The 27,691-nt window shown below is 54.0% G+C and overlaps 3 protein-coding genes across 3 annotated transcripts in view; 1 reads left to right on the forward strand and 2 right to left on the reverse strand.

The window, feature by feature from the left end:
* Window positions 1–27,691, reverse strand: part of LOC103567002 (nitric oxide synthase, inducible-like) — a 198,907-nt gene that overhangs the window by 40,180 nt on the left and 131,036 nt on the right.
* On the reverse strand, window positions 918–13,290 carry LOC103567135 (galectin-9B-like). The gene is made up of 8 exons (XM_070560864.1): window positions 13,094–13,290; window positions 10,631–10,722; window positions 9,476–9,677; window positions 8,534–8,644; window positions 4,953–5,003; window positions 3,757–3,845; window positions 3,456–3,618; window positions 918–1,695 (listed from the first exon to the last, which is right to left on the reverse strand). Exons 1-8 carry the CDS (start codon window positions 13,130–13,132, stop codon window positions 1,549–1,551), a joined length of 894 nt encoding a protein of 297 aa, XP_070416965.1. The 5' UTR covers window positions 13,133–13,290; the 3' UTR covers window positions 918–1,548.
* Window positions 13,567–26,487, forward strand: LOC139073981 (nitric oxide synthase, inducible-like). The gene is given in 8 exon segments (XM_070561218.1): window positions 13,567–13,593; window positions 21,202–21,409; window positions 22,984–23,125; window positions 23,283–23,349; window positions 23,594–23,699; window positions 24,026–24,174; window positions 25,128–25,322; window positions 25,901–26,487. Coding segments are annotated over 8 exon segments (1,014 nt in total). The 3' UTR covers window positions 26,021–26,487.

Below are 27,691 nucleotides of genomic sequence, written 5' to 3' on the forward strand. Positions count from 1 at the left end.
CAGTGGCTGGCAGAACACTACACAAGGAGCTACTTTCCCGTAAAGAGCCAAAAGCGCTACCATGAAGACATCTTTGGTGCCGTAGTTCCCTACAAGCTGAGAAAGGATGGGGCCACAGGGCAGCCGAGCCATCCCAGAGCGCCATCGGCCCCCAGGAAAAGTTAAAGCTGCTGCCGCAGAATTCAGTGACAGAGTCAACTCTGGATTACAGCCGGCAGAGATGGAGGGAAATTATCCCCAGCCTCACATCTTATTCCCCATCTCCTTCCCCCTAACCCTTTACTTGACCTGCTACAAAGTAGCAGCCTGGACTGAGTGGGACCTCCTGTCTGTCTTGAGTCCACCCGTCCCCGGATAATGCAGAGTTGGGGCCTCCCTGGTCCTTGGAGACAATCTGCAATGCCAGGCACGTCAAGTGGGAGACGATGGAACCGGCTTCTGATTGCATCTGGGGGTGTGATTCCCCACCACACTCCAACCACTAAGCCCGGGGGACCCATAGTGGAACCCACAAAAAGGCCTCTCTTCTGAGTCAGCTTCTTCTGACCCCACTGCCACCTCCTCCCACTGGGACACAGGGTTCTGATGAGCTGGCCCTGCCACCTGGCCTCCTGGCCCTGCTTTGGCCCCCATAGGCTCTGGCCCAGCCCTTGGCCCATCTGGGCCTGTTTCCTGGGTTCACCTCTGTTCCCCAGCTTCCTGCCTCAGAGATTCCTGCCCAAGAGGCCTGAGCCTGGCCTGCTTTCTCCCACACCCGTGAAGGGTTTGTGGGGGACCCACTAGGAGCAGGTATGGATGTCAGGACCCACCCCCCCATCAGAATGAGCTCACATTGTCTCCTCCCACTCCCCTCAGCCAGGATACCCCAATTCCAGAGGCTCCAAACTGTCTTTTAATAAACCACAACCAGCCCATATGTGTGCTAACAAGCCTTTTTCTTTATTTCTTTGAAGGACACAGGGAGGGGAGAGCCCCCTGCTGAGAAGGGTCCCATCAGTTGGTGGAAACCAGCAGGGTGTCATCAGGGAGCTTTCCTGGATCCGGGGAAGGGCTGGTGCAGGTGCAGGAGAGGCTGAAGCTGGGAGACAGGGAGGGGCCGAGGAGACCGCCTCCCCTGGGGAGTGAAGAGCTGCTGGCCTGGGACTGACTGGAGCTGAAAGGGCTGGGGATGCAGCTGAGAGGCAGACGGGGTGTGGGCCTGGGCCAGGCGCTTGGGAAGGCCCAGCACCCTCCCTTTCTGCCGAGGGAACTGAACCTGGGGCTGCAGCCTGTGTGGATCACCCCTCTCCTCAGATGGATGGATTTGGGCAGCTGGGGTCCCCGGTCCTGCCCCTACTGAGGAAAATGGTCCCAGCCAGCTGCCCTCGGCACTCCAGGCTGGCTGCAGCAGCCTCAGCAGGGCCAGACAAGAGCGTGGTCTCCCCAGAAAAGAGACCCTCTGCAGGCTGGGAAGGGCTGGGGCTGGGGCAGGGATGGGGAAGGTGGAGGTGATGAGCAGATCCAGACAGCAACGTGCCCCAGCCCTCGAGCCCAGGCCAGGGATCCCGCCTATAACTGCACATGGGTCAGCCGGATGTGACCCGCTACATCCAGGACGTTGATGGCGCAAAAGTTCTTCATGCGGTGGTTGTAGTCAAACTTGCGCACTCCATTCACGGCCACCCTGAGGCGATGGGCTTTACATGTGATGCGCACCTGGACACAGAGGCCACGTCATTTGCCCTCTACTTGGAAATTCCTCAGGACTCAATGCAGGCTCGGGTCTCCCTCCCTCCCTCTTGCCTTCCTGGCACCTTAATCGAGCAGACCCCACACCTGCCTTCTAGCAGCTCTGAAGGATCCATTCTTCACTCAACACGCCCTGGACTCTCCTGCCCCCGTGCTTTTACACATTCTGTTCCCGCCGCCCAGAATGCCCTTCCTCTTGTGCTCCCAACTCTGCTCCCCTTGCCCACACGGATGATGGCTCATCGCCCTTCAGGATTCTTCCCCCTCCCTCCAGGAAACTGAGCCCTGCCTGTCTTCCCCACATCCTGATGCCCTCCTAGTCGAGTCAGGAGCCCCCTCAGGCCATGTCCCCACCCCATCTTCATTCTCCAACTGGACCCTGAGCCTCCAGGGCAGAAACGCTGGCTTGTCTGTCCATGTCCCTAGAACCCGGAGCACAGAAGGGCTCCGCGCCTGCACTCCTGCAGCGCCAGCCTCCTAACCTGTCTTTTCCACCCCAAACTTTCTCCTGGAGGCCCTCAGAGCACGTGAAAATGTCATCACCCCCATTGCAATAGCTGACACTTGCACACATGCACACACTGTCCTAAGCATGTTATAAACACAAATATCATTTCATTCTTACACGTCTATGAGATTGATGTTACTATTAGCCCATTTTTAGATGAGGAAACTGAGGCACAGTTAAGTCACTTGCTCACAGTCACCCAGCTATCTAGAAATCAAAGTACAGTGTCCCCCTGGTTTGAAACACACCAACACACTGTATTAAAATCCCAGCTCCCTTCCATGGCCCTCAGAGCCCGACATCAGTCGTTTCAACCCTGGGGGAGGAGCATCAGGGTGGATTTACAAATACGGAGGCCCAGGCTCGCCCCCTCGTTGGCCTTTACCGGCCCAGGCATTGACTTCCCTTCTTTAAGCTCCTGGGGATTTGACTCTATGGTCGGGGCTGAGAACACCTGCTCTCTGTGAGCCAGGCCTCGGCCGCCCCACCCACACGTCCCTGTCCTCACTGTCCACCTGGGAGGCCCCGGCCCCTGGTCCCAGACAGGCCACGCCCAGACTCCGCCTCTGCAGTAATGGCCGCTCCCTCCGCTGCCAGCCCCAATGCGCCTGCAGATCTTTGCGAGGCGGCTCCCTCTGCCATATGGGTCTCAAAGGCACGGTGGCCACCACGGAGAGCTGTCCCGTCTAAGGCAGCGCAGCCCCTGCCCCGGGGCTCACTCTGTCCCTCTATTCTGTTTCCGTTCTACAGAGCGTCTGTTCTTATCTGTTGTCTTCTTGTTCCTCTGCCTCCTAAACTGCAGACTCCGTGGGGCAGGACCTCGTCTGTCTGCTCCATGCTGTACCCCCAGCACCTGGGGTGCTTCCTGCACAAAGTGGGCCCTGAGAGAATAGCTGAAATGATTGTGGAATGAGTGAGTGAATAAAGGAATGACTCCTCCTTCTTGGGCTCCATCTGGCACTTATCGGCTGTGTGACCTCAGGCCAGTAACCTGCACTTGTGAGTCTGTTTCCTCATCTGTAAACAGCAGATAGCACCACCTGCCCTATGTGGGACAGTAACAGTAAAATAATGGCAACAATTTGTTGAACACTTTTTCTTATTCTGTGCACAGCCCTCACCCCAGAGGCATCAGCTCCCATCTGGTTCAAGGGGCCCCCAGACGCCTCCCACCCCTGCTCCATTTGCCCCATGAGAGCTGCGGGCTGTGGCAGCTTACCGTGAAGCTCTGGCCTCGGATGAAGGGCATTGGTCCGCACAGATATTTCTCCTCATGCCCCCAAGAGCCGTTGATCAGTGAGTTGCGGACCACAGAGTTCTGATTGAAACGGGGGTTCAAGTGGAAGGCGATGTCACTCCCAGAGCGCAGGTTGATGTGGAACCTGGGGGTGGACAGCTCACATGGACCTCCTCTAACCACTGAGCTCCGGGTCCCTGCCCCTCCCCAGCCCGCCCAGAGCCAGGGCGATGGCCAGAATGACCCTGGGCTGTCTCTCTCCTCCCCGAGAGCCCTAGCTTACCATTGAGCGTTGGGCAGGATGGTGCCCGACACAATGATTCTCCTGGAGGGGTACAGGCCACCCGGGATGCAGGTGTAGAATGGATTCATCTGTTGGGAGGAGAGGGAAGGGTCAGCCAGCGGCAGCCAGAGCAGCCACCATGGCAGGGGGCACTTTGTGCCTATTTCCATGAATTTGGACAGTCAACTGAGTTTGACAACCGTGCCTGTGAGTAACATATTTTCAAGAAAGAACTCCATGATATCGTTTCTTAATTCAGTAAATGCCAGATGAAAACTTACCAGCCTTCTTCAAATGAATGAGCTTAAACTGTCGCAAAAAGATCTTTAGCCGGACATAGAGGGACACTTGGGCTGAGAAGGGAAGGCCACTTCCTATGCTCACAGTGAAGGGACGATGTTAAAAGTGAAGCTCCTGTCAAGAGTCTTCTCGTTTACTTGGGTGTTTTTAGGAACCTCAGCTTCCTGGAGGACTGCTTCACTGCTGGCACTGCTCTTCGTCTCCCACCCTGCCCAACGCAGAGAAAACCTCTACACACCCTGAGAACACAGTTATGTAGGCTGGGTTGGGATAGCCCATAGGAGGGAAGGTGGGATTCCGTTGAAAACAGATAATTCATGTGGGAGTGACATATGCACGAGCCCCATACATTTGAGAGGGGATGCTCCAATGTGACACTGAGGTCGTGAGGCTTCAGCCCTTGGATTCTCCATCACCTTCCTCCTCATGTCAGCCTTGGCAGGACTTCCTGCCATGTCCCAGACCCCAGCACAGTCACCTGCCCCTCCACCCAGGGCAGCCCCACTGGCTCCAGGCCTCCCGTCTGATGTGCACTGGCACGAGGAGGAGCAGCCGCTCCATCCTGTGAGCAGCAGTGACATGCTGGTGTTAGTCCTCGGGATGCAGGGCCTCCTCTCAACGTGCTGGACCACTGCACTCCCTGCTTGGTGACAGAAGGAGACGATTTCCTGCTGGTGCCTAAGGGACCTGCCTCTGGGGCCACTGAGTGAGTCCAGCCTGCTGCAGACTCTGCTCTCCCTGGGAGAGTTTCACTCTGTCTCCTGAGCAGAGGCCCAGCCCCCATGTCCCCATTCCCTTGTTAAACTGCTTTCTTTGTGACTCTGGGACTAGAGAATTCAGCCCTTGGGGAGGGGGGACACCTGAGGCTGTGATCTGACCAGAGCTTTCAGACTCACCTCTGACATCTGTTGAGGGGCGCTCAGCTCCCTGTGGATCATTGTTTGCTTCTGGAAGAAAGAAACCCAGGTTTTAAGCAGCCCTCCCCAGCATGGAGACCACCACCTGCCACCAGAGGGCACCACATAACACAATATCTGAAGTCAGTTAATCCTGAGGGGGTAACCGGCCCTATGGCCCCAACCAGACCCCCAAAATTGGAGGATAGGTGTGTTTCCTCTCTCAGGGCATGAGGGAGGGGCAAACGTTTCCTGTAGAGAAGGAATTTGGCTGCACTGTGGCCTCTGGCCCACTTTTCTTCTCAGTGGAGTTTCTCCAGCACAGCCTCACTTGGCGGAGGATGGAAGGTGGGGCCTCGGTCTTCTGTGGCTGCCGCAGTGGCAGAGGACTGAGCCAAGAAGTGACTTCCGGGTGTTTCCTAATTCATCAGGGTCCACACCCCTACTCCCTCCCCTCATCATTCAGCCTGACAGACGCTCAGGGGGTCAGTCCCACCTTTCCTACGGGTGGGGACTGATGCCTGGCCCTGCGTCCTCCTTTTAACCCACAGGAAGAAGCAAAATGAAGAGCCATGAAGAGAGAGCAAGAGACTGGAAATGGGGGAGCTTAGTGGGCCAGCCTGATCCCTGGAGACGAACAGGATGAGGAAATCAAAATGGAGGTTAACCTCGGTGCCAATGAGGATGAGACCATGGCAGAAACTGTGGTCAAAAATGCTCCCCTGACTCACCCTCGCCTCCTTCCTGCTCCCATCAGCCTTCCTGAGCCTGTGGCCTGGATCTCCCCGCCTTCCCAAGATCACTGTGCTCAGGAAGGGGCGGGGCCAGGGTTGGAGGAGGGGAACATCCCCATTGGCGCCTCCAGAGGGAGAGGAGGACCTGTCTGATGTAGACCAGCCAGCTTCCCTCAGCTCCCATTGCTTCTAGGGCCATATTTCACCCAGAAGGTGAAGACTAACATTTACTGAGGGCCTGTTGTGTGCCAGGCTCGGGCTCCACTGCTCTCTGAGGGAGGGAAGCTTAGCTCCTGTTCCACTAGTGAGGCAACCAGGTTCTGAAGGGTTAAGCAACTTGCCCAAGCTTGCCCAGGGAGCAAGTGATAAAGTCCAAAATGGTGCCGAGTTCTGTCTGGTTGTGTCCACCCACCCTGTCCTCCCCAGGCCAGGGCCCAAGTGGGGCTGCCCTGCAAGGGCTCCCTGGAGCCGCACCAGGCGTGCAGCCAGCATGGCAGGAGGCAGGTGCCTGAGCTGGACTGCGGTGGGCCACAGGAGGGCTGGGTGGACAGACACCCCTTCCCCCAGCCCCCACTGCTCGGGAGCCAAAGGAGGGGCCGGGCCCTGCTCCCCTTCCTGTCCTCGACCCTGTGTCCCTGAGCTGACTGATCTTCTTGCCCTGACTGGTTTCCTCTTCTACTGCCTGTGCAAACCACAATCCACATTCACTTACCTGGTGCCTCCTGTGTGCCTGGCACCGTCCAGAGTGCTGGGGATACACATTGAACAAGCCACAGTCCCAGCCTGCAAGGCTCAGGGGTGGAGGGAAGGAGTGGGTGGAGTGACGGGGACAGACACGGAAGCACAGTTACACTGGGATGTGGTCATTGTACAGTGACATGCAAAGTCTATGGAGACGCAGTGGCAGGGGGGCGTCCAGCGAAGACGACCCCGAGGAGCAACATTTCAGCAGAGCATTGAAGGGCCTTTAGGGGTTGGCTCCAGGTGAGGTGGCTAAGTGTGCTGTCAGCACCGGGACAGCCTGTGCAAAAGCCTGATGACCCCAGGGAGCCTCGAGTGAAGAGTGGAGGCTGCGTGAGCTTCATGGGGGAGGGCTGAGGCCGGGAGCTGCTCTGGGGCAAGACTGGGGAGGATGCTGCACGTCCTGCTGGGGAGTTTGCCTTTGTTTAAAAGGACATGGGGCCTTCAGGATTTTTCAGCTGGGAGAGGATGTGACCAGATTTGCTTACAGGAAGGTCACTGCCGCAGTGGGAGGGTGTGAGGGGAGTGGGAACTAGACCACGGTCCTCGTGATGTGGGGTCAGGTGGACTGGACCAGGGCAGTGGCTGTGGGATGGAGAGGCGTTGGTGCCCTGGAGAGAGATTAGGGGAGGGAGGGAAGAAACAGGACGACTCCCAGGTCCTGGCTCTGGGTGCCTGGTCGAGGGAGACAAGGAAACTTTGGTGGGGCATTAGGCCCTGGCTGGCCTGCTGGCCGGAGCCGGCCTCTGGGACCCTCTGTCCTTCCTGCTAACAGCTCCACTTCCCGGACTTTTCTTGCTTAACTCACTTGGGGTTTGTGCCCGTTGGGCTTGTGTGGGAAATGGGCAGCCTGGGAGAACTGCCTCGTGGAGAAGGCGGGCGGGACAGGGCTGCGCGGGTGTTCTGTTAAAGTAAAAGGCACGGTGGGGTGAAGATAAGCATTAACGGAGCGAAGAAAGAGCGGAAAGGCAGGGACTGAGCTCAGAGGGAGAGAGTCAGGCAGGTGGGGGGCGGGAGGGTGCTCAGGACCACGTGGAGGGGCAGTGGGGATGATTAGGCTCCAGGAGGCGACAGCAGGATGGTGCCCTCTCTCTCTATATATATACCTTTCTCTTTTTCTCTCTCTCCTCTCACCCTCCTTTTCTCTCTCTGTCTCCATCTCTCTCCTTCTCTCTCCTCCTACCCTGTAGGGGAGACAGTTGGGTAGGGAGAAATAAGAGAGGTGAGGAAGTAAGAGAGATGAGCTCGTATTTGCCGAGGGCCTCTGTGTGTTGTCCCCATCTCAGGAGCATACTCGATACCGAAAGTGGTAACAACAGCTCCAGTCCAGCCTCCGGGGGCCCTGTGGGAATGTGGGCCCAGCACACCCCAGTCCTCTCAGTTTTCATGAAAGGCCAGAAATCAAGGTTTCCATGTGCTATTTCCTGACAATTTTAAAAATTGAGGTAAAATACACATAAAACCTACCATCTTAACCATTTTTAAGTTTACAGTTCGTGGCTCTAAGTCCATTCACATTGATGGGTAAGCTCCACCACCATCCTGCCTGGACAACTTTCTCAGATCACATAACTTGCTCTGACCTTTTAAACGCTGGCAAAATGTGCAAAAATTTTAAAACACAGAGAAGGTCAAGTAGACCCTGGTATAGTCCCATGTGGTCCATTTTGTAGCCTCTGACATTTATTGCCCCATGAACTCACACAAAACCTCGAGGGGCAGCAGCAACTATGCCCCTTCCACAGATGGGGAAACTGAGGCTGGGAGAGGCCAAGTCGCTTGTGTAAGATCCCACAGCCAATGAGGACGGCAGAGCTGGGATCTGAGCTGGATTCAGTTGGACTCTCAAGCCTGGTTCTTTCTGGACCCACACGGCCTCCTAACCAGAGTGGAAATAGAGAGTGACAGAGAGGAGTGGACTAGGAATCTGGAGACTGAAGCACAGGTTCCAGACAGAGACAGTGACACAAGAAGGATGAGACACGAGAACTGAAGATGTGTCCCCAGAGTCACAAGTGGGGTTTGGGCTCCCCCAACAGGGCCTAGACACAGCTAGACTGAGCCTTCCCCGAGCCCCTGGGACAGGTGCCAGGTGGACCATCTGACCTGGAAGCTGATGGAGGACAGTTGCACAGCGCCAGTGACAGAGAGGGTGTCCATGCGGTGGAAGGGCACACGGTGTGGGTACCGCACAAAGAGGCTCCCATTCAACATCACCTGCCAAGTTGAACGCATGTTGCAGGAGAGGGGTCCCAGGCCAGGGCAGGGAACACACCTGGGCCTCCGGGACCCCTGCTTCTAGAAACTAAGACCATCCATGCCTTGTAGGTCAGGGGCACTGGGCTCCAGAGCTGTGTCAGTTACAGGAACATGCCTGTGATCCAACCTCAATCTCTGCTTGGCTCTCCTTGTTGGCTTTTTAGTTCTTATGGTTGTTTATTGCAGTCTGTTTTCTGTCTAATCATAGCTCCCCTGGGTGTTATTTAAATATGCATAAAAATGTTCATAGGGAACAGAGGAGAGGCGACCTCAGGCTGCATATGGCAGGGATGGGAACATGCACCTTCACAGAGATGCGTGGACACAGATATACTCATCTCCACCCACCTTCCTAAGCCCAGAGACGGGACTCTGCTAGCAAAAGCAATTTGCAATGCCTTGCTAGCCATTACTAGAACCTGGATAAAGCTTGCAACAATATGGCCAAAAAACAAATGTTCTCAGGGACTTGGATGGACCAATGGCTACAGCAGAAGAACAGAATGAACTCGGTTTTTAAAGCCCCAGGAGGCCAAAAAAGCCCATGGTGACTTGTCTGGTTCTTAGTCCCTGAGTAAAAGAAGCAACAGGTGCTCCTGGAAGAGCCAGTGAAGGTGCGTAATGAGGTGCAGCCATCAGTAACACCCTTAAAAGAAATGGTCCTGTCATCTGTGGATGGTGCTGCTCAGCCAGATCTCAATGGGTGTGGTTATTTAAAGGCTCTTCCCCAGGTCTGTTAGCTCTGAGGGGATGGGCAGCGGGAGGGAGGGGATGAGAGCTCCTGCTCACCTGGAAACATGAGCTCAGCACCAGGAAGCTGAGCTCAAAGGGACTCCCCCTCTGAAAGGGCAGGTGTGTCTTCTTCTCCTCTGGCCCCCAGCGTCCTTTCTCCTTCGTGTTGCAGACCACAGACCCGCCTTCTTCAAACCGAGGGTTGAAGTGGAAGGCAATGTCATCGTCACTGCGGCCAGTCTGAAAGTCCACAGCAAACCTAGACGAGGGAAATCAGAGAGTCACCTGTAGCCTGGTTTACACCAATGGCGGGAACGGGGGAGCCTCGATTGACTTTGACGGGTGTCTCTCTGGGAACTTGCAGGTGACTGGAGATGGTCAGTGTGTTGTCACTCTCGTTACCATGTAGCACTTAGTGTGTTTTTGTGCAATTATTGCATTTTGCCTTTACAGTGTGATTTTCCTAAAAATAAGTACAAATTGGGTAAAGTGTTGATACTAGCAGCAAGAAGCATAGGTATTGGACACTAATTAAAAATTCATGTCAAAGACAGAAATGGGAAAAGTGCCTAAAAGAGCCCTCAGCACCAAGTGAACACTGGTTGGAGGTGTGCCCATGTCTGCTCAACTGGGAAAGAAGAGAAGAAATTCAAAGCACAGGTGGAATTGATGGGAATATACCTACAAACACAGGGTCTGAAAGGGGAGGCATGACTAAAAACTAAAATAAAATAAAAATGAAATAAAATGAGATACAGTAGGAGGCGTAGAACAAATATGAGCTCTCCTGGCATGATAATTTTCATGAAATTACATTTGATGGCAACTTTAAATGTTTGAACATTAGCTGAATGAAGGTTCCAAAGACGAGGGCAGTTTCGGGAAACAGAGGAAGGGAGATCTTGCTCTTCTGGGTCAGAGTGCGCAGAGTTCAACCCTGTAACATGATCACCTGCCTCTGGGCTTGCCCGCTTCTCTCCTTAGGCTGCGAGCTCCTGTCATCCCTATGTCTACGGGGACTCTATGTTAATGGTGCCCGGATGCTGCTGGCAGATGGCAATGGTGCCACCCAGTGTTGGCAGAGGCTGAGCCAACTCATCTGGCATGTCCAGGTGCAGGCAGCTCAGAAGGTGCTGGGTGAACCATCCTGAGCTGACAGGCACCATGGGTTGCTAAGGGGCGAGGCTGCAGAGAAACAAGAGTTCCAGGTACCTGGTTCCACTGGAGGGTAAAACAGTTCCACGGACAGTGATCTCAAGTCCCTCCTGGAGACCCCCTTGGATTATCCCAGAGAAGGGGGTGACCTGCAGAGAGAAGACACATTCTCCTCTGAAATCTCCAGAAGGAACCAGCCTTGCTGACACTTTGGTTTTCGATTTCTGACCTCCAGAACTGAGAGGACAAATTTGTGTGTTTTAAGTGTGGCCAACCCGGCTGCTGTGGACTTATGACCAGTGTGTGTCTGAGTGTCTGTGTGTGAGTGTGTGTGTGTGAGGGAGGGATCTCGGCAGGCAACAACACTCACTTTTGCTCTGTATGGCGCAGGAGGGTGGGTTTTGCACTGGTTTTCTGGTCCACAGGCCTGGGCTCGCCTCCAGCTCCCGTGCTGGCAGCTCTGCTGTTGGGCGGTCACTGACCTGTCTGTACCCAGTTCCCTCTGTGGGACGGCGGCACCAGAGCCCTAGCCTGGCCGTGGTCTTGGGAGGATTAGACAAGGAGCCGGCCGGAAAGCCCTTGGCTCGCAGGCCTGACAGCGGTAGCTGTTGGCATCAGGTGACTTCATCCCTGTGCCGGGTCAGAACTGCTCTCTCCTCTGGCCGTGCCTGGAGCCTGAGAACTTTTCCTTCCCTTCCTGTCCAGAAGCGCCGACAGCAGAGCCAGGCCCTACAGGCCAGAGGGTGGGCAGCCTCCTTCTGGAGGCCCAGTGTCACCAGAGGGCCCCCAGCCCCCCTGGCAGAGGGGCTCACCTGCAGGAGGCAGTGCGAGGCTTACCGCCAGAGGGCGCTGCTGCCCAGAGGTCCCGAGGCCCTTCTGGTGGCGACCTTCGCTGTCTGCATTTCCTCATTATCCTCACAACCACCCAGGCCATTAGTGCCACCTTCACAGATGAGGAAACTGAAGCACAGGAAGGTGTGGTAACTTGCCCAAAGCCACACAGCTGGTGAGTGATAGAGTGGGGTTTGAAGCCCAGCACCTGTGCTTGTAACCGCCACACAGCCTCCTTCTCACCATGAAGCACAGAACATCCTCCCTCTTGGCTCACCGAGCGCTTCCCTGGACCAAACAGTGCGTCCTGTCCTGCCTGTGGTCCCAGCCTCGTCCCGGCCCTCTGAGGAGCTGGGACTGAGCAGAACTGCCGGCCCTGTGCCCTTCCCACCATACGTAGGAGGCAGCACCATGGTCCCGGCTGCCGGAGGTCTGCAGGTCCTCAGGGAGCTCCTGGTGCCCATGGGGAACGCACCTGTCCTCTTTCCTGTCCAGACTCCAAGGCCCAATCTGAGATCTATGCTGCCCACAGGAGGACTGTCCTGATTTGAAAAGTCTGGGTTTTGAATCCAAGGACTGGAAAGTAAAAACCAGTCACCAGAATGATACAGTAGCAGGGCCTGGCTGGGGCTCCAGGGTCCCCATCTGATGGAGAACACACCTAGTGGGGCACATTCTGTCTTGGAGGTCCTGCTTCCTGCCTGCCTTCCCCATTATTGCTCTCTGTGGGCACCTCCCGCCTCTGGGGTGAATCAAGGCACCTTCCTCCTCTGCCTCTTACCATCGGGACCTGTGTCCAGTGGCCCCAACCTCTCTGAGCCGCAGTTCTTCCCTGTGTGATGTGGGGTTGACAAGCCTCACGGGGTTGAAATGAGGCCACCTGCAGACAGGGCCTCCACACACGGGGCACAAAGGTGCAAAAGGTGGCCCTCTGTGCCCCACACTGCAGGGACAGCCCCACTCCTCTCACTCCCGAGATGACCCCTCTGCAGACTCCCTGGACCCACCCTGGCCTCATGACCTCCCCTCAGGGAGCACCAGCTCCTCGGGGCCCTTCCCTGCTGTGCCCAGATGCCTGCCAATACTGAGCCCTTCCGAAGCCCCGTGTGTGCTGGGCACGTGCAGGCACCCTACAGATGCTGCCTCCCTCCATCCTCACCCCAACCCTGGGAGGGGGACAGGGTCACCCCATTCTATGGACATGGAAACTGAGTCCCACAGAGTTCAGAGGAACTTGCCTGAGGTCATCCAGCCAGTCAGTGGCTGAACCCAGGAAGGGCAGCTCCAAAGTAAGTGCCCTCGACTGCCGTGCTGTGTTGTCACCCTCCCCAGAAGTCCTGTTTACTGCCCTTCATGCAAACAAAGCATCACTCTTCTCATCACTACTCACGCCTGTCTTCTACCCCCTCCACCAGCAATAGGACCAGGCACCCAGAGGGAGCTCAGGAACCCTTTGTCACATGCTTGAGTCCCAATGCTCATCATCCTCCAGTCCTTAGAGGCACAGGGGAGACCAGCGTGGAGCAGAGGCTGTGTCAGGATCTCCCCATCTGGCATTCCTGCCCTTCTTGTGTTCTCTTTAGGATGCCCCCCTCCCCTGCCCCCTGCCTCCCAAGAGCTGTTTCCTCAGAGCCCCAGAGCTGCTTCCCCCGGGCCAGCACTGGCCCACACCCACAGCCCGGGACTCACTGGGTTCAGGTAGGGAGGCTGGGCACAGGTGAAGACCATCTCTCCGCTTCCTCTGTGGCCACCACTGCTTTTCACACCAGCTGGACAGTTGTCTGCACTGGAGAGGACTCCACAGAGATATAAATGTGATTGCGATTTGGCAGTTATTCAATGGGAGGGAGCCAGGAGCAAGAGGAAGCGGATCTAGAGAAAGAGATAGAGGTAGAGTCCTGGGGCAGGAGGGGCGAGGGGGGACCGGGAGAGAGGGAAGTGGACATTCCCCACCCCAGTGACCCTTCCTCCTCTCTCCTCCTGTGCTCCACCGCTGAGACTGAATCATATCTGGCTCATAGAAGTTCAAAGAGCCTGACCACACTGACATGACAGTGAGTTTCTATACGATACTGGCCATTAGTATGTAACTGTCTCCTGAGCATGCTCGGTCAGCGTCCAGAAAACAGTGGGGATATTGGACAGGGCCTGTGTAGCTACACATGCCTGAGCCCGGGGTGGTGGTGGTGGTGAGAAGGCCTGGTTATATCCATTTTACACACAGAGCAACGGATGCTCAGAGTGTCTAAGGGCCATACTCAAGGTCACACAGCTCACATGTGGCAGCCTGAGCTATATGAGGATACTTAGGTTCTCAAAAAAGTATGTCTCCCTTTTCAAATTCTCTTCTTTGTATAAAAACATAATCATTAGGAAGAAATGTTTTGCAAAGAGAAAGCGTCATAATGGAGATTTTTGTCCAGGAGTATTGTGGTGCCCTGGGAGCTTCTGAGCCCTCTCTATGAACTCATTTCCTTTTTCTCTTCTCTTCCCTCGCTCTTTTCTGGGCTTCGGAATGGAAAGACAGGAGAAGTCTTACACATAAGAGAACATTTCAAGTGACATGGGAGTGGGGGAGACATATTGAATAAACTGTCCTTAATTGGCTTTAGTACCTGGTTAAGGGACATGATTGACTGAGAGAGACTGGCAGGATAGGATGGGTCGAGGCAGTGGGGGTGGGTTGGGAACGGTGATATCAAGCAGGTCGCTGCAGTGAGCTAGGGAGAGGCCCAGGGGTAAAGCCAGGGATGAGAAGTTCAGGGTCATTCAGGCCCCAGTGGCTAGAAGGCACCCCAGGGCCGCACATCTGTTTGCACCCATCTTCCTTCTTGCCCCTTGCTCAATGCACCAGAATTTGCAAAGACTGACTTCTCTGAGGTGCTCCCATAGACTGAGGCCACATGTCCCCCGTACTTACCCTCCATCCACACCATATTCCTGGATCCCCCAGAATTTGACTGGATTTAAGGGGCAGATGGCACAGCTGGAGCAGAAAGGAGGGAACAGAGGGGGAAATTCTTTGCAATCCTTGTCGACACCAGGGACAACAGGGACAATGTCATCATTGATTGGGATACGGAACAACTAGAACTTCCATTCATTACCTGGATGGAGTGAAAATAATATAACTTTGGAAACTTCTTGGTGGATTGTGGTGCAGTCAAATATCTATGTCTCCTGTGTACTGACTATTCTACTCCTAGATATTTACCCAAGAGAGAGAAAGACAGATATGTGTGTTCACAGCAGCTTGACTCACCAGAGCCCCAAACTGGAAAAAATACAAATGTTCACCACCAGGAGAAAGAAGAAGCGAATTGTAGTATTCATATGATGGAATACCCTCTGCAATCAAAAGGAGCCACGGACACAGGAAACAACATCAATGAAGCTCACGGTCGAGCAGAAAAAGTCAGACACAAGTGAGCATGTGCTGTGCTCACAGGTCAGAATAGCGATTTCCCTTGGAGGGGCCCGAGAAACCTTCTGGGGCTGGCAGGTTCTGAGCTTGATCTGGATGGTGGTCATACAGCTCTTCACATAGGTAAAAACTTATCCAGCAAACTACATCTGTGCATTTTACTCTACCTGTATAATATCTCAAGAAAGTTCTGCTAAAAAAACAAAAAACTCCCAGAGCCCATGGATACATGGGGACAGCTAGAGTACCAGCCACAAGCACTTTGGGGTCACCACATACCTTGGTGTTGAGTCACAGTGAGTGCAGCCCACAAAGGAGAGCCCCAGGGACCTCTGCCCCCAGCCTGCAGGGAGGGACGACAATCAAACCCAAGGCCAGTGAATTTGCAGACTAATTAAGACAGTAGGGAGGCATCTTCAAGACACAGTGCCAGGGCACAGTTGACCTTGGCAGCCTGGCATCACTGTGGGGTCACCACGATCCAGTCCCAGGGCCTCGCTCTGGGCTAAAGGAGGTGGGAGGCAGCCCTTGGGAAAGTTCCATCTCAGAGCTCTGTTACTCAAAGTCCCAGACACGTGTCTGACGCTCTCTGTTCTCTGCACTGTAGACTGAAGGGTCTGTGCAAAGTGTGAGTCTGCCACTTCACACCCCTTAGGATGGCGACTGTCAAAAAACCGGAAGATGACAGGTTGCTGAGGATGTGGAGGAGGCGGCCTTGGGCACTGTTGGTGGGCAGGTCAAATGGTGCGACTGCTGTGGAAAAGGTGGTGTGAGTGCCTGACGATACGCTTTGGATCGCTGAGGCATCCGTTTCAAAGATACCCATCTCAATTAAACGTATTGCCAGCTGGATGACACAACTGCTTGCAAAACAACCAGAAGAGGAACTGCTCTGTCCCTACACATGAGGTTCTCTCTTTCACAAAGCCCTGGTGACCTAGATAACTGACTGAGTGAGTGACCGTACTCTTCCTTTGCTGTCCCCTAATTCGCACCCAGCTACCCCACCCTTGGGACTTGAGCATCTGTGGATTTTGGTATCTGTGGGGGTCCTGGAACCAATCAATAATCTATAGAACAAATAGACAGCAAATCTCTAAAGAGTTGGATGATTTAAACACTATCACCCCAATGTAGTTGTCATTTGTGGAACTGTGCTCTCAACAGCAGTAGGATATACCTTCTTCTCAAGCACACATCAAAATGAAATCAAAATCTCAGCAGGCTGTGTTCTTGAGGGTCGGGGGGAATTAGCAAGCTGATTCTAAGATTTATGTGAAACGTTAGAGGATCTAGATGAATCAAAACAATCTTTAAACAAAGAGAAACAGAGATCATTTACACTATCTTGATTCCATGACTTACTCTAATGCTAGCCTAAGCAGGATGGTAAGGTATTGCTGTGAAGATAGACAATTTGGTCAGACAGAATAGAGAGTCCTGAAACAGACCCACACTTATTTGGTCAACTGATTTTCAACAAAGACACCAAAGCAACTCAATGTGCAAAGGAAACCCTTCTTAACAACTGGTGCTACACAATCTAGTTACGTACATGGAAAACAGCGAACTTTGATCCATACCTCACCACACACAAAAAATAATCTAGAAATGGATCATAGATGGAAATGTAAAACCTAAAACTATAAAGCCTTTAGGAAAGAAATAGAGGAGGCTACTTGTATCCTGAGGATGGGCAAGGCCTTCCCACACAGCACCCAAAACCTCACAACCATGAAGGAAAAAAAAGATAACATAGATTTCATCAGATTAAAAACTCCTGTTCATCACCCGGCTAAAATTGCTACAGTTATAAAGACTGACAACACCAAATGTTAGCAAAAGTATGGAGCAACTGCAACCTTCACTAACTGCTGGGGAGAGTGGTAAACCACACCACAACGGTGACCCACATTGCAAATTGTTCTGGTAGTTTCTCGTAAAGTTAAGCATGCCTTCCTTATAACCTAGAAAATCCACCCCTAGGTATTTACTCAAAGTAAAGAAACTCATATGTTCACACAAAGACCTGTGCAAGAATTTCATCGCAGCTTTATTCATAAATAGCCCAAGTGTCCAAAGGAAAGCAGATGGATGAACAATCCTAGTGCGGTCATACAACAGAACACCACGCGGTAATAAAAGAACAAACCACTGGCAAACACAACAGAGAGAAATCTCAAAAATGTTCTGCTGAGAATAAGAAGGCAGACACAAAATGTGCACACTGAATGCCTCCATTTATAGGAAGTTTTAGAACAGACACAAGAAATCTGTGATGAAGGAAATCAGACAGTGGTTGCCTCTGGAGGAGTAGCGGTGGCCTGAGAAGGGGCTGGAGGGATGTTTCTGGGGCGATAGAAACGATCTCTTTCTTGAAAAGAGAATAGGCTATTTGCATGTATGTACTTGTCAAACTCACCATTCTATACATGTGGGTGCTGTGCTTTTCACTGTGCAGTCCACCTCAATTTCTAAGAAATAGCTTGAGATAGGCCCAAGGAACTCAATCCCGTGTGTATTTCAAAATTAAAAAAAAAACAAAAAAAAGCACAGAACCGGCCCTTCCGTATGTCAGCAGGAGAGATGGTGAGGATGGAGAGATGCCATATGTCACCCAGGAGAGACCATGCAACATGAGGTCGCCGAATCGTTTTCCAGCTTGGACCGGACCACCTCCAGGCCCGGGCTGACTCTCCCACTGGCCTGGGAATTCAAGGGGGAGCATCGGCATGCGGACAACATGCTCCATCAGCAGAATCTTCCCGCTGCCTTAGAGAAGGGCCTGCTCCAGCTCTCATGCTCCTTCTCTTGGCCTCTGCTTGGCAAAGGCTCACATGGGCTCTGGCACCCAGGTTGTGGACAGAGCAAATCAAGGGGCAGCCGGGCTTCCTGGGACTGACTCCTTGAGAGCCAGCGATGAGCCCCACCTGCACCCAGGCCGGCCCTTTGTCCACAGGCGCTGCTGCCTGAGTCACTCCTTTCCGCCATCAGGAATGGAAACTGAACACTTCTTTGGAGGAAAGGGGAAGGAAGGAAGAGGCTTGGCTTGGAAGGGGAAGGACACGAGGACCCCTAGTTGGGGCAGAGAAGGGACCCTGGCAGGGCAGGGTGGCAGGCTTCCCCCTGGCTTGGCCCCCAGCCCCTTCCCGCCCCTCGCTCAAGCTGAACTCCCATTAGCAGAGCCGGGCAGGGCAGGTCTCGGCCTGAGGAGAGGGATTTAAACTATCCGGGAATGAAACTCAGTGAAGCTCAGACAGCACATTACCTAGAACAGGAGGCAGACAAGCAGCAATAGTCATAATCAGTATTATTATAATAATAACAGTAGCGGCTGGCGTTTATTAGGTAATTAGTATATGCCAGCACTTTACATGCATCGTCTCTTTTTATTTTTTATTTTATTTTTTTAAATTTTTTCCTTTTTCTCCCCAAAGCCCTCCGGTACATAGTTGTATATTCTTCGTTGTGGGTCCTTCTAGTTGTGGCATGTGGGACGCTGCCTCAGCGTGGTTGGATGAGCAGTGCCATGTCCGCGCCCAGGATTCGAACCAACGAAACACTGGGCCGCCTGCAGCGGAGCGCGCAAACTTAACCACTCGGCCACGGGGCCAGCCCCAACATGCATCGTCTCTTAGTCCCCACAATAGACCTGTGTGTGCAGCTTGCTTGGTGACATAATAGAGAAATGTGGAAACAGTGTAAAAAGGGTGAGCTCTGAAGGTTCAAGTCCCTGACCCATCACTTACTAGCTGTGACCTTGGGCACAGGAGGCAACCTCTCAGGATTTCTTCCCTTGTCTCTACAATAGAGGTAACAGAGCCTTGCTTGTGGGGTTGTTGTGAAGAACAAATGAGTGGATACACATGCAACCGTCACAATTGCTGGCACCAAATAACTGCAGGGGTGGAGGAACATCCACGTCCCACAGGCTAATGCACATGTGTCCAGAGGGTCAGAGAAGGGGCCTAACACACCCTGAGGGTCTCCTCGGGTCCCAGAGTTTATAACCTCCATGTATTTTCACAGCGTCTAATTTCATTCTTCTTCACCAGCAAGGGTCTCATTTGCCCCCAACTTCACTAGGCAATGGGCAGGGGCAGGCCACAGGAGACAAGAGAGTGTGGCTTCTCCTGGCCATCCTCCCTGGGGACAGATGCTCTCCTTGGGAGGGTCCAGAGCACCCCTTTCCTGTGCCGAGGGGAGGCTCTCAGTCCATGTGGGGAGCACAGCACGGGGGTGAAAGGCCCCAGGAGAGGAGAAGTAATGAAATCCACCATCACGGGCCTCTATGCCCAGAGGACTACCTCCCTGGCCTTGGTGTCCTCAGTCATAATGACACCTCCAAAGACTGTGCCCCCTAAAGAGAGTGGCCACAATAGGAAAGTGGGGGTCAGAGAAGCAGAGTCTGGCATTGATCCCCACTGTCCAGGAAAAAGTGAGAGAGCCTGAAACTCGGGGACAAGGGGACAGGGAGTCCTCACACTGTAGGGAGACAGATGTGGCTCATCAGGCCTTCTTTCTAGATGAAATAACGTAATACTAATATTTTTACCACTTATGGAGCACCTGTTTACCAGGCACAGTACCATTACACATGCACTATTTCAGTCAACGCTTGTACACTCCCAGAGAGACAGGTTTTGTGATCATGTCCATTTCACAGAGATGGGACCAGGGCTCAGAGGGTTCAGTCACCAGCTAGTAAGTGGAGAGCCAGAGTTTGAAACCATGTCTCCTGGCTCCAGTGTCCACACTGTGACCACCCTGTAAACTGCCTCTGGGAACTCCTTGAGACTTGCCCCCTCACTTTGCGCTGCTTTGCTGCTCACCCAGCACCTCTGGGTGTGGCACCCCAGGGGACTGCAGTCATGGGCTCTTCTCTGAATGGACACCTGGCCTCTGTGGCGTACATCGGTGTTTGGTGGATTTAGTCACTGTGAGTCTGTAGTTCACCTGTGGGAGTCCTGCTAAAGTTCAGATCTGGGTCAGAGAGGGACAGGACTCTGGTGCATGATTAGTTTTGCAGGATCGTGTCAACTTGGAGGGCTGCTGATCACCTTTCCCTGGCAGCCCTGTCTCTGGGCACCACTTTTCTGAACATGAGCCAGGCACATGAGCCCTTTTGATGTTGATGGGGCCAGGACTTCAGGGTGTTCTCTCCCCTGCAGCTGGAAGGAGGACGGTGTCTGCTCCAGAGGCCTCAGTGGGGCTTCATTTTCCATTCCGATTTCTTCCGTCTGTATCCAGGCAGCTACTGGGTCAAGGACAAGTGGCTGACCCCCTGCTCTCAGCCAGGCCCTCACCTACTTCCTGGACATCACAACTCCCGCAAACCAGCTGCTGCTCTGAAAGCTGGCCCAGAGGCCAAGACCAGAGGCTGGAGACCCTGTGTCAGGTGAAGGTTAGGGCTGGCCGGTGAGGCAGGGACAGGGTTCCAGAGTTGGGGGAGCCAGAGCTCAGAGCTGTTCTTTAAGCTCTGATGGGGATCCACCCCAGCTTTCCAAAGTGAGACTGTCCAAGGCTGGTGAGACGTCAGGCATCTTCTCTCATCCCATCTCTAGGACACAGTTGCATTGACTGAGCTGAATTTTTCTGAGTGTCTCCAGGACACAACTGAAGTGCTTCTTCGGAAATTAGCTATCAAAGGAGAGCTGCTATTTCTCGTCTGTCTTATATTCCCCAAGCCTGGAACAAGCCTGGAGCTTAGGAAGTGTTAGAAGATGGATGGTGTAGATGAATTTGGACATAATGACACATGAGTAGTTGAATGAATAAATTAATGGGAGAATGCATTAACTCACCTACCACTTTCTAGGCCCAAATCTTTGCAAAAGGCGCTGAATGTCGTTATTACTATCATCTTTATAGCTAATTATCTTGATTCCAGGCACCTCCACTTCCATTATCCTGTGGGTACAGTGTATCAACTTGGCACACAATTTCTAATTTAATTCTCACAGCATCCCCTCAAGGTAGGTTATACTATCCTCATGTCACAAAGATTAAGTAATTGGGGCCAGGTCCCACAGTTCGAATCCAGTCAAACTTTGAACCCAGGTCTGTATGATTCCAAAGCCCTGCCCCAAATTAGATTACAAAAAAGATGCGATTCCTGCCCGCAAGTGGCTGACGCTGACATTCTAAGCACATGAGTTCAGTAAATGCTACTCGCTGGCCTGAGTTCCCCCAGTACAGGAAGGGCTCCGTTTCCAGCTTTGTCAACTCAGCACCCTGGACAGCGCCTGGAACTGCCAAGGGTTTGTTGAGGGAGGGAATGAATAAAGCAATGAATGAATACTGGATTGTGACAGCCTCTTCCCATGGTGTGGGGCAGGAAGCCTGAGTGGCTCACACTGCTCTTGGCTTTCAGCCCTTGGAGTACAACAAGTCGAAGTTCACCAACACCCCCACCTTCCTGGAGGTGGTGGAGGAGTTCCCGTCCCTGCGGGTGTCTGCTGGCTTCCTGCCCTTTCAGCTCCCTATTCTGAAACCCCGGTGCTACTCCATCAGCTCCTCCAGGGACCGCACAACGACGGAGGTCCACCTCACTGTGGCCGTGCTCACATACTGCACCCAGGGTAAGATTAGGGCACAGGCTTTGGGACCATCCAACTCTGCTGTTTACGGACAGCTCTTCAACATCGCTGAGCTTTTGTCTCCTCAGGTGTTAAACACTCACCTTTGCTGCTCACAGGAGGAGGTGTGAGGGAGCGATTACTATGAACCAGTCACTGAGCTAACCCTTTTCCATGTGTATTATCCGTAACCATGTGAGATGGGGTCTGTGTGCATTTTACAGGTGAGGAAACTGAGGTAGAAGGAGGTTAAGCCACCTGCATAAAGTCACACTATTAGCATGTAATAAGTGAGATTCAAACCCAAGTAGTCTGACTGCCAAGTCCAAGTTCTCAACCATCCTACTCCACTCTGCTGTCATACTACTGTGGGGACGATTTAGTGGGATCAAATGTAGAAAGCATCCAGTCCTCAGTGAGAGTCCAATGAGTCTTCATCTTCCTGAAAGTCCAGCCAAAAACAGGGGTGATTCTGTCCAGATTGTTCATTGACTCCCTCCCTCACTCACTCAGCAGTGATGTGTTTCACAGGTGTCTGTGCTTGGAACCATGGTGGAAACAGCACATGTTGCCTCTGCTTCATGGAGCTTCCCATCTAGAGGGGACAATGAAGAGAGAGCATGGAAATAGACGACTCTTGTTATGTGGGTGCTAGGAAGAGGAGCACAGGGGCTGTGAGGGCAGAGGATGAGGGATGGGCTCACATAGGCTGGAAGGTCCAAACCTTGTCAATTAGGGCGGGCTCCTCCACTGCATGAACCGTGCCCCTGCTGTGCCTTCCATAACTGAGCGTTGCCTGGGTTGGAAAGCTGGGAGCTAGCCCACACCTCAGAGCCCTCTGTGCTGGGAGCAGCACAGTCACACAGTTTCTAAAAACTGGGCAGAGGCCTAATTGCTCTGCCGGAGACCATCAGCCCAGACCAAGTCTCCATCATCAGATCAAGAGAGGACAGGCAGGCACATGCTTTGAGAGCAAGATTCCATCCAGAGGAAAACCAAAGGGACTTCTCAAGTTGGGTGGAGGTCCCCTATAATGCTGGGCCGTTGGGAATGGAATGTAACCCAGAGAAAGATGGAGCTTCCACAAGCCCAGGAGGGGACACTCGAGGAGACAGAGACATTTCAGAGCAACTGAATGCTCAGCACGTTGTCCACCATCCAGGCCTCCTACCAGCAAGGGCTATACTCGTGGAGACGCTCTGGGTCAGTGACTGTGGCCACCCTGTGGGACCACTTTATGCTACTGTCATTGGAGCTGAGTGGTGGGCTGGGCAGGTCCTGGAGAAACTCTTGGAGGGAGCACTGGACTAGGAGTTAGGGAAGCTGAGCTGTGACCTGACTCCACTGCTGCCTGAGTGACCTTGTACAGGTCATTTTCCCTCTCTGAGACTCAGTTTCTGCATTGGCCAAAGGAGAGGTTTGCAGATTCTCTGGTCCCTTCCAGCCATCACCAGCTCTGGGTATATAGAGGGTGGATCTCAGAACCAGGAGGAAAACAGCCCCTCCTTAAAGCCAGCAGAGCTCCTGTGTGGTCTGTTGGAGGAGGTGTGTCAGTGAGGGAGGAGCTGCTGGGACAGGTGCCGCACGGGCGCTAGGGGGCGATGTTGTCAGATCTGTCCTATCCCTGCCGATGGACAGGGCCCCCCTGCACCAGGGCGTCTGCAGCACATGGTTCTGTAGCCTGAAGCTGCTTGACCCCGTGAGCTGCTTTGTGCGGAGGTAAGTCCCCCTCTGGTTTGTCCAATGTGGAGTCACTGGGCCATGGGACTTCTGGGTTGAAAGGGAGGGATCTGGGGTTTAGGTGCCACTCTGGGCCCCTTAGCCCATGAGAAGGCACTGGGCTCACACTGGGCCTCTCCATTCTATCTCCTGCTAGAGAGCATGGCCAAGTCTCTAGCAGGGGCATGGACAGAGATGCCAGTGATGGTGGAGCCCAGAGAACAGTGAGGCCCAGCTTTTTCTCAAAGCGTCCCCATGGTGAAGTGATGATGTCTCTAGACAGGCGAATGAAGCAACCTGTAGGAATTGGGAAATATAATTAGAGCTCATTATTTCCATCCCACCACCACTATGTCCCACAACCGCACCTCCAGGTCCTCAGTCCTTGCCCCGTGTGTGCCTCAGTCGATGGTGCCCGAAGACTGGGGCCTCTCTCTTTTTGTCCCCCTCAGTGTCAGTGACTTTTAGCTCCCTGAGGACCACACCCATCCTTGCATCCTCATCAGGCCTGGCACAGGCATCGCCCCCTTCTGCAGTTTCTGACTGCAGTGACTCCATGATGCCGAGAACAGAGGTACAGCTGGAGGGCTCCTTGGATGTGGAGAGGGGCACCCATTGACCAGCACCTGCCTAGGAGCAGGACTGGAGTTGTGGGAGAGTTGTGCCACCACCCAACAAACAGTCACTGGCCCCTCTCCCAACTTTGCCTCAGCCTGTGTGGACAAGTGATCTGAACACCCTGGGCCTCAGGTTCCTCATCTGTAAAGTGGGGAAAATACTAGATTGGATGTTTAGGGGGATGAAATGAGATTTCTGGTTGAGGCCCCAGCTCCTCAGACCTTAAGCTGAGGCCCGCCTTCTGGTGGCCACCCAGTAACTGCATCCCAGTGGGTCTTGCAGGGCTCCAAGGTGGCTGCATGACCCTGGTGTTGGGGTGCAGTCACCCGGATGAGGACTACCTCTATCAGGCGGAGATGCTGGAGATGCCCTGGAAGAGTGTGCTGTATGAGGTGCACACAGCCTGTCCTCGCCTGCCTGAACAGCCCAAGGTAAAGGCAGCAGCTGCCCAGGCAGTGGGGGAGCCTTCAAAGCACAGACTATGGGGGGTGCCTGATTCCCTACACGCCCCTCACCCCTCTGAGCCTTCATCTCCTCACTCTAAAGGGAAGCAGGTAGATATTACATTCACTCTTCCAGGAGAAGAGACAGGCCCCGAGATGTTCACAACCAAGTCAGGGGCACATGGTGGGTTCATCCCAGTGCCCAGCCCCCTGAAGTTCCTCCTCCTGGGATATGTGACTGCCTGAGGAGAGCGGGTCCAGGCTGGCTTCACGCTCAAGCACAGCAAGGCTGGAGGACAGCTCCTGCTCCCACCACAGCCCACGGGCTCTGCTGCCCCGGGGGCACTTTGCCCGGTGAGCACGGGGAGTTGGTACTGATTCTTGGCTCAGCCCTTGTGCACTTGCCCCATCAGAGCTCCTCCCAGACCCAGAGCTCCGGCCCATTGCTGGGGTCACTGGCATCTTGTGTGGAACAAGAGCAGCGAGTCCCCCATGGACTCCTGGGCTTCTGTGTAATGGGGAGCCCAGGGCTCTGTGCCCTGCTCTGAATGACAGTGGGGTTCCCAGGGATGGTCTGTCCTGAGAGGCTGCCTTCCGTAGGGAGTGGGCACCTGGGCCTCACTGGGCAGGGGAAGTGGCTCGAGTGATGCTTCTTTGAAGCCTGGAGAATTCTGAATCAATCCAGAAGCCCCACTGGATGGTCAACTCCTTGTGACTGTCCATCACCAAAGTCCCAGCCCAGGCCTGGCCAGGCAAGGTGTCAGTGCACCTCCGTATCCCAATACTGGTCCCTGTGCAATGTCCTGGCTGGGAGGGTGCTCACTCTGCTCCTGAGGGTGCAGCCCATTGTGCCCTTGCCCACCTCCCCACGGCCAGCAGGCCTGACTGCAAACTTTGCCCCAGGTGCAGGGGCCTGGACCCACCATCTCCTCTGGTTTCAGGTCTATGTTCAAGACATGCTGTGCCAGCAGCTGGCTGGCGAGGTGCCTCTCATGCTCCATGAGGAGCAAGGCCATATCTATGTCTTCTGGGATGTGCGCATGGCCCGGGACGTGGCCCATACCCTGAACCAGCTGGTGGCTGCCAGGCTGAGCCTGAGTGAGGAGCAGGGCAGGGGTCATTTTTTCCAGCTTAAGGCACAGCAGCTGGCGTGTGGGCTAGGGATGGAGGTCGAGGGCGCAGGCCAGGGAGCCTGGACTCCAGAGTCAGGCTCAGAACAGTCCTGGACCCCAAAAGAATCCTGCAGATGGCTGCAGGTCAGGGCTGGCCGGACAGTGAGAGGCCTGACTGTGCATCCTGGTCTGTTGCTCATTTCAACAGAGGCAAACACCTTGCTTTATGACAAGACTTCTCAGAGCCACTAACATACTCTGTGCATCGTGAAACTTCAAGGTGGTAGCAAGTACGCAGCATGTCCCAGATGCATTTATCTCAGAGCCACATTTCCCGGAGCCTCTGGAGGGACAAGTTCTAGGCAGGCCTTACTGTCCATCATAAGCTTGGGGAGATTCTTAGGTGTCCACACCAGAGCAGGTGCCGATGGGAGAGAAGGAGCCCAGTTTAGATTCAGCATGATCTAAGCACGACAGTGGTCAGGAGTGTACGTTTGACAGGGAATCGGGGAACCCCAGGGGCTCATCCCAGCCTGGACCTGATGAATGAGAGGTGGCTGGAGCGGCAGAGTTGACACCCTGGTCTCTGTTTCCCTGTAAAGAGCCAGAAGCGCTACCATGAAGACATCTTTGGTGCCGTAGTTCCCTACAAGCTGAGAAAGGATGGGGCCACAGGGCAGCCCAGCCATCCCAGAGCACCATCAGCCCCAGGGAAAAGTTAAAGCTGCTGCCACAGAATTCAGTGACAGAGCCAACTCTGGATTACAGCCGGCAGAGATGGAGGGAAATTATCCCCAGCCTCCATCTTATTCCCCCATCTCCTTCCCCCTAACCCTTTACTTGACCTGCTACCAAGTCGCAGCCTGGACTGAGAGGAACCTCTTGTCTCCCTTGTGTCCACCCGTCCCTGGATAATGGAGAGTTGGGTCTCCCTGGTCCCTTGGAGAAAATCTGCAATGCCAGGCACGTCTAGTGGGAGAGGATGGAACCGGCTTCTGATTGCACCTCTTGGAGTGACCACCAGGAGGCGCTGTCGTACCACTCTGTATTAGCTGCCCCATGTACAGTTATTTGTGAGTCTGTATTTGAGAAAAACAAACCCCAATCTGCTCCTGACAGGCACTTGGGTCTTCCTTGTATGACTCCTTGATGGAGATATTTATACGAAATGCATTTTATTTTAACCACAGTGTGTGTGAGTGTGTGTGCATGTGATTGTTTTATAGGGAAAGCAGCCCTAAATCATGTGGAGTGGGCACTGGTGGTGCCACAACCTGGACACGTGTTCCCGACAATGGGTCGTACCAGCTTGTGCACACTGCTTCTCTGAAATCGTCAGCAGGAACGGGGGCAGCACATGGAGTTGTGCACACATCTGAAAGCCTGGATGGGCTGAGGGAGTACAGGCTTGCCTGCAGGGTCTGAGCTCACCTCCCCCAGGAGGCCTCTCCGCTGGGGCTGTGGCAGGTGCCATTGCACGGGATCCCAGGTCTCTAGTGAAGGCCTGGACCACAGTCCTGACTTAGAAAGTCACTGTACTTTGTTCTGGGGCCGCCTGTGTCACATGGGTGTAGCCAACAAGGATTTGGCACCTGGGTGAGAAAGCAGGTGAGTTCGGGCTGTTCGAGGACTCGGAAGAGTGTGAAGGACACACATCTTCCCTGGGGAAGGCTTCTCAGGGGCTGAGCCTGGTTTCCTTCCCCAGTGAGAACGAGGAAGGAACTCAGCCAGGGGCTCAGTGGGGTCTGGACAAATCTGGCCCCAGCTTGGCTTTGGTCTCTGCTTCATTGGCTCCATGCCCACTTCTCCCCTCCCCGCTCCTACTCAGATGGTAGGGGGGTGGGGGTGTGGAGAGAGGGACATGCCAGCCTCCAGTGTCCCAGCAGTACATCTGGGATGTGGTCAAGAATGCGGTCACCTAGCCCAGTGCCTCCCACCCTCAAACGTGCACACAAACCCCCTGGGCTCTCGTCACAGTGCAGACTCTGACCCAGCAGGTCTGCCCCGGGCCCGAGCTGCTGCGTTTCTAACAAGCTCCCAGGTGCTGCTGCTGCTGGGCTGAGGACTACGCTTTGAGCCCCACCCTGGTTCCCGAGGTGCTAGACTCTTGATGGAGCTGGCAGGACGTGTTGGCATCATGTGGACACTGAGCCGGGCCCACTGTCCTGGCCCAGTGGCTGGCAGAACACTACACACGGAGCTACTTTCCCCACCACACTCCAACCACTAAGCCCGGGGGACCCACAGTGGAACCCACAAAAAGGCCTCTCTTCTGAGTCAGCTTCTTCTGACCCCACTGCCACTTCCTCCCACTGGTCACAGGGTTCTGATGAGCTGGCCCTGCCATCCAGACTCCTGGCCCTGCTTTTGCCCCCACAGGCTCTGGCCCAGCC

Source organism: Equus przewalskii, chromosome 10 (genome assembly GCF_037783145.1).
Source record: "Equus przewalskii isolate Varuska chromosome 10, EquPr2, whole genome shotgun sequence".
NCBI classification, from domain to species: domain Eukaryota; kingdom Metazoa; phylum Chordata; class Mammalia; order Perissodactyla; family Equidae; genus Equus; species Equus przewalskii.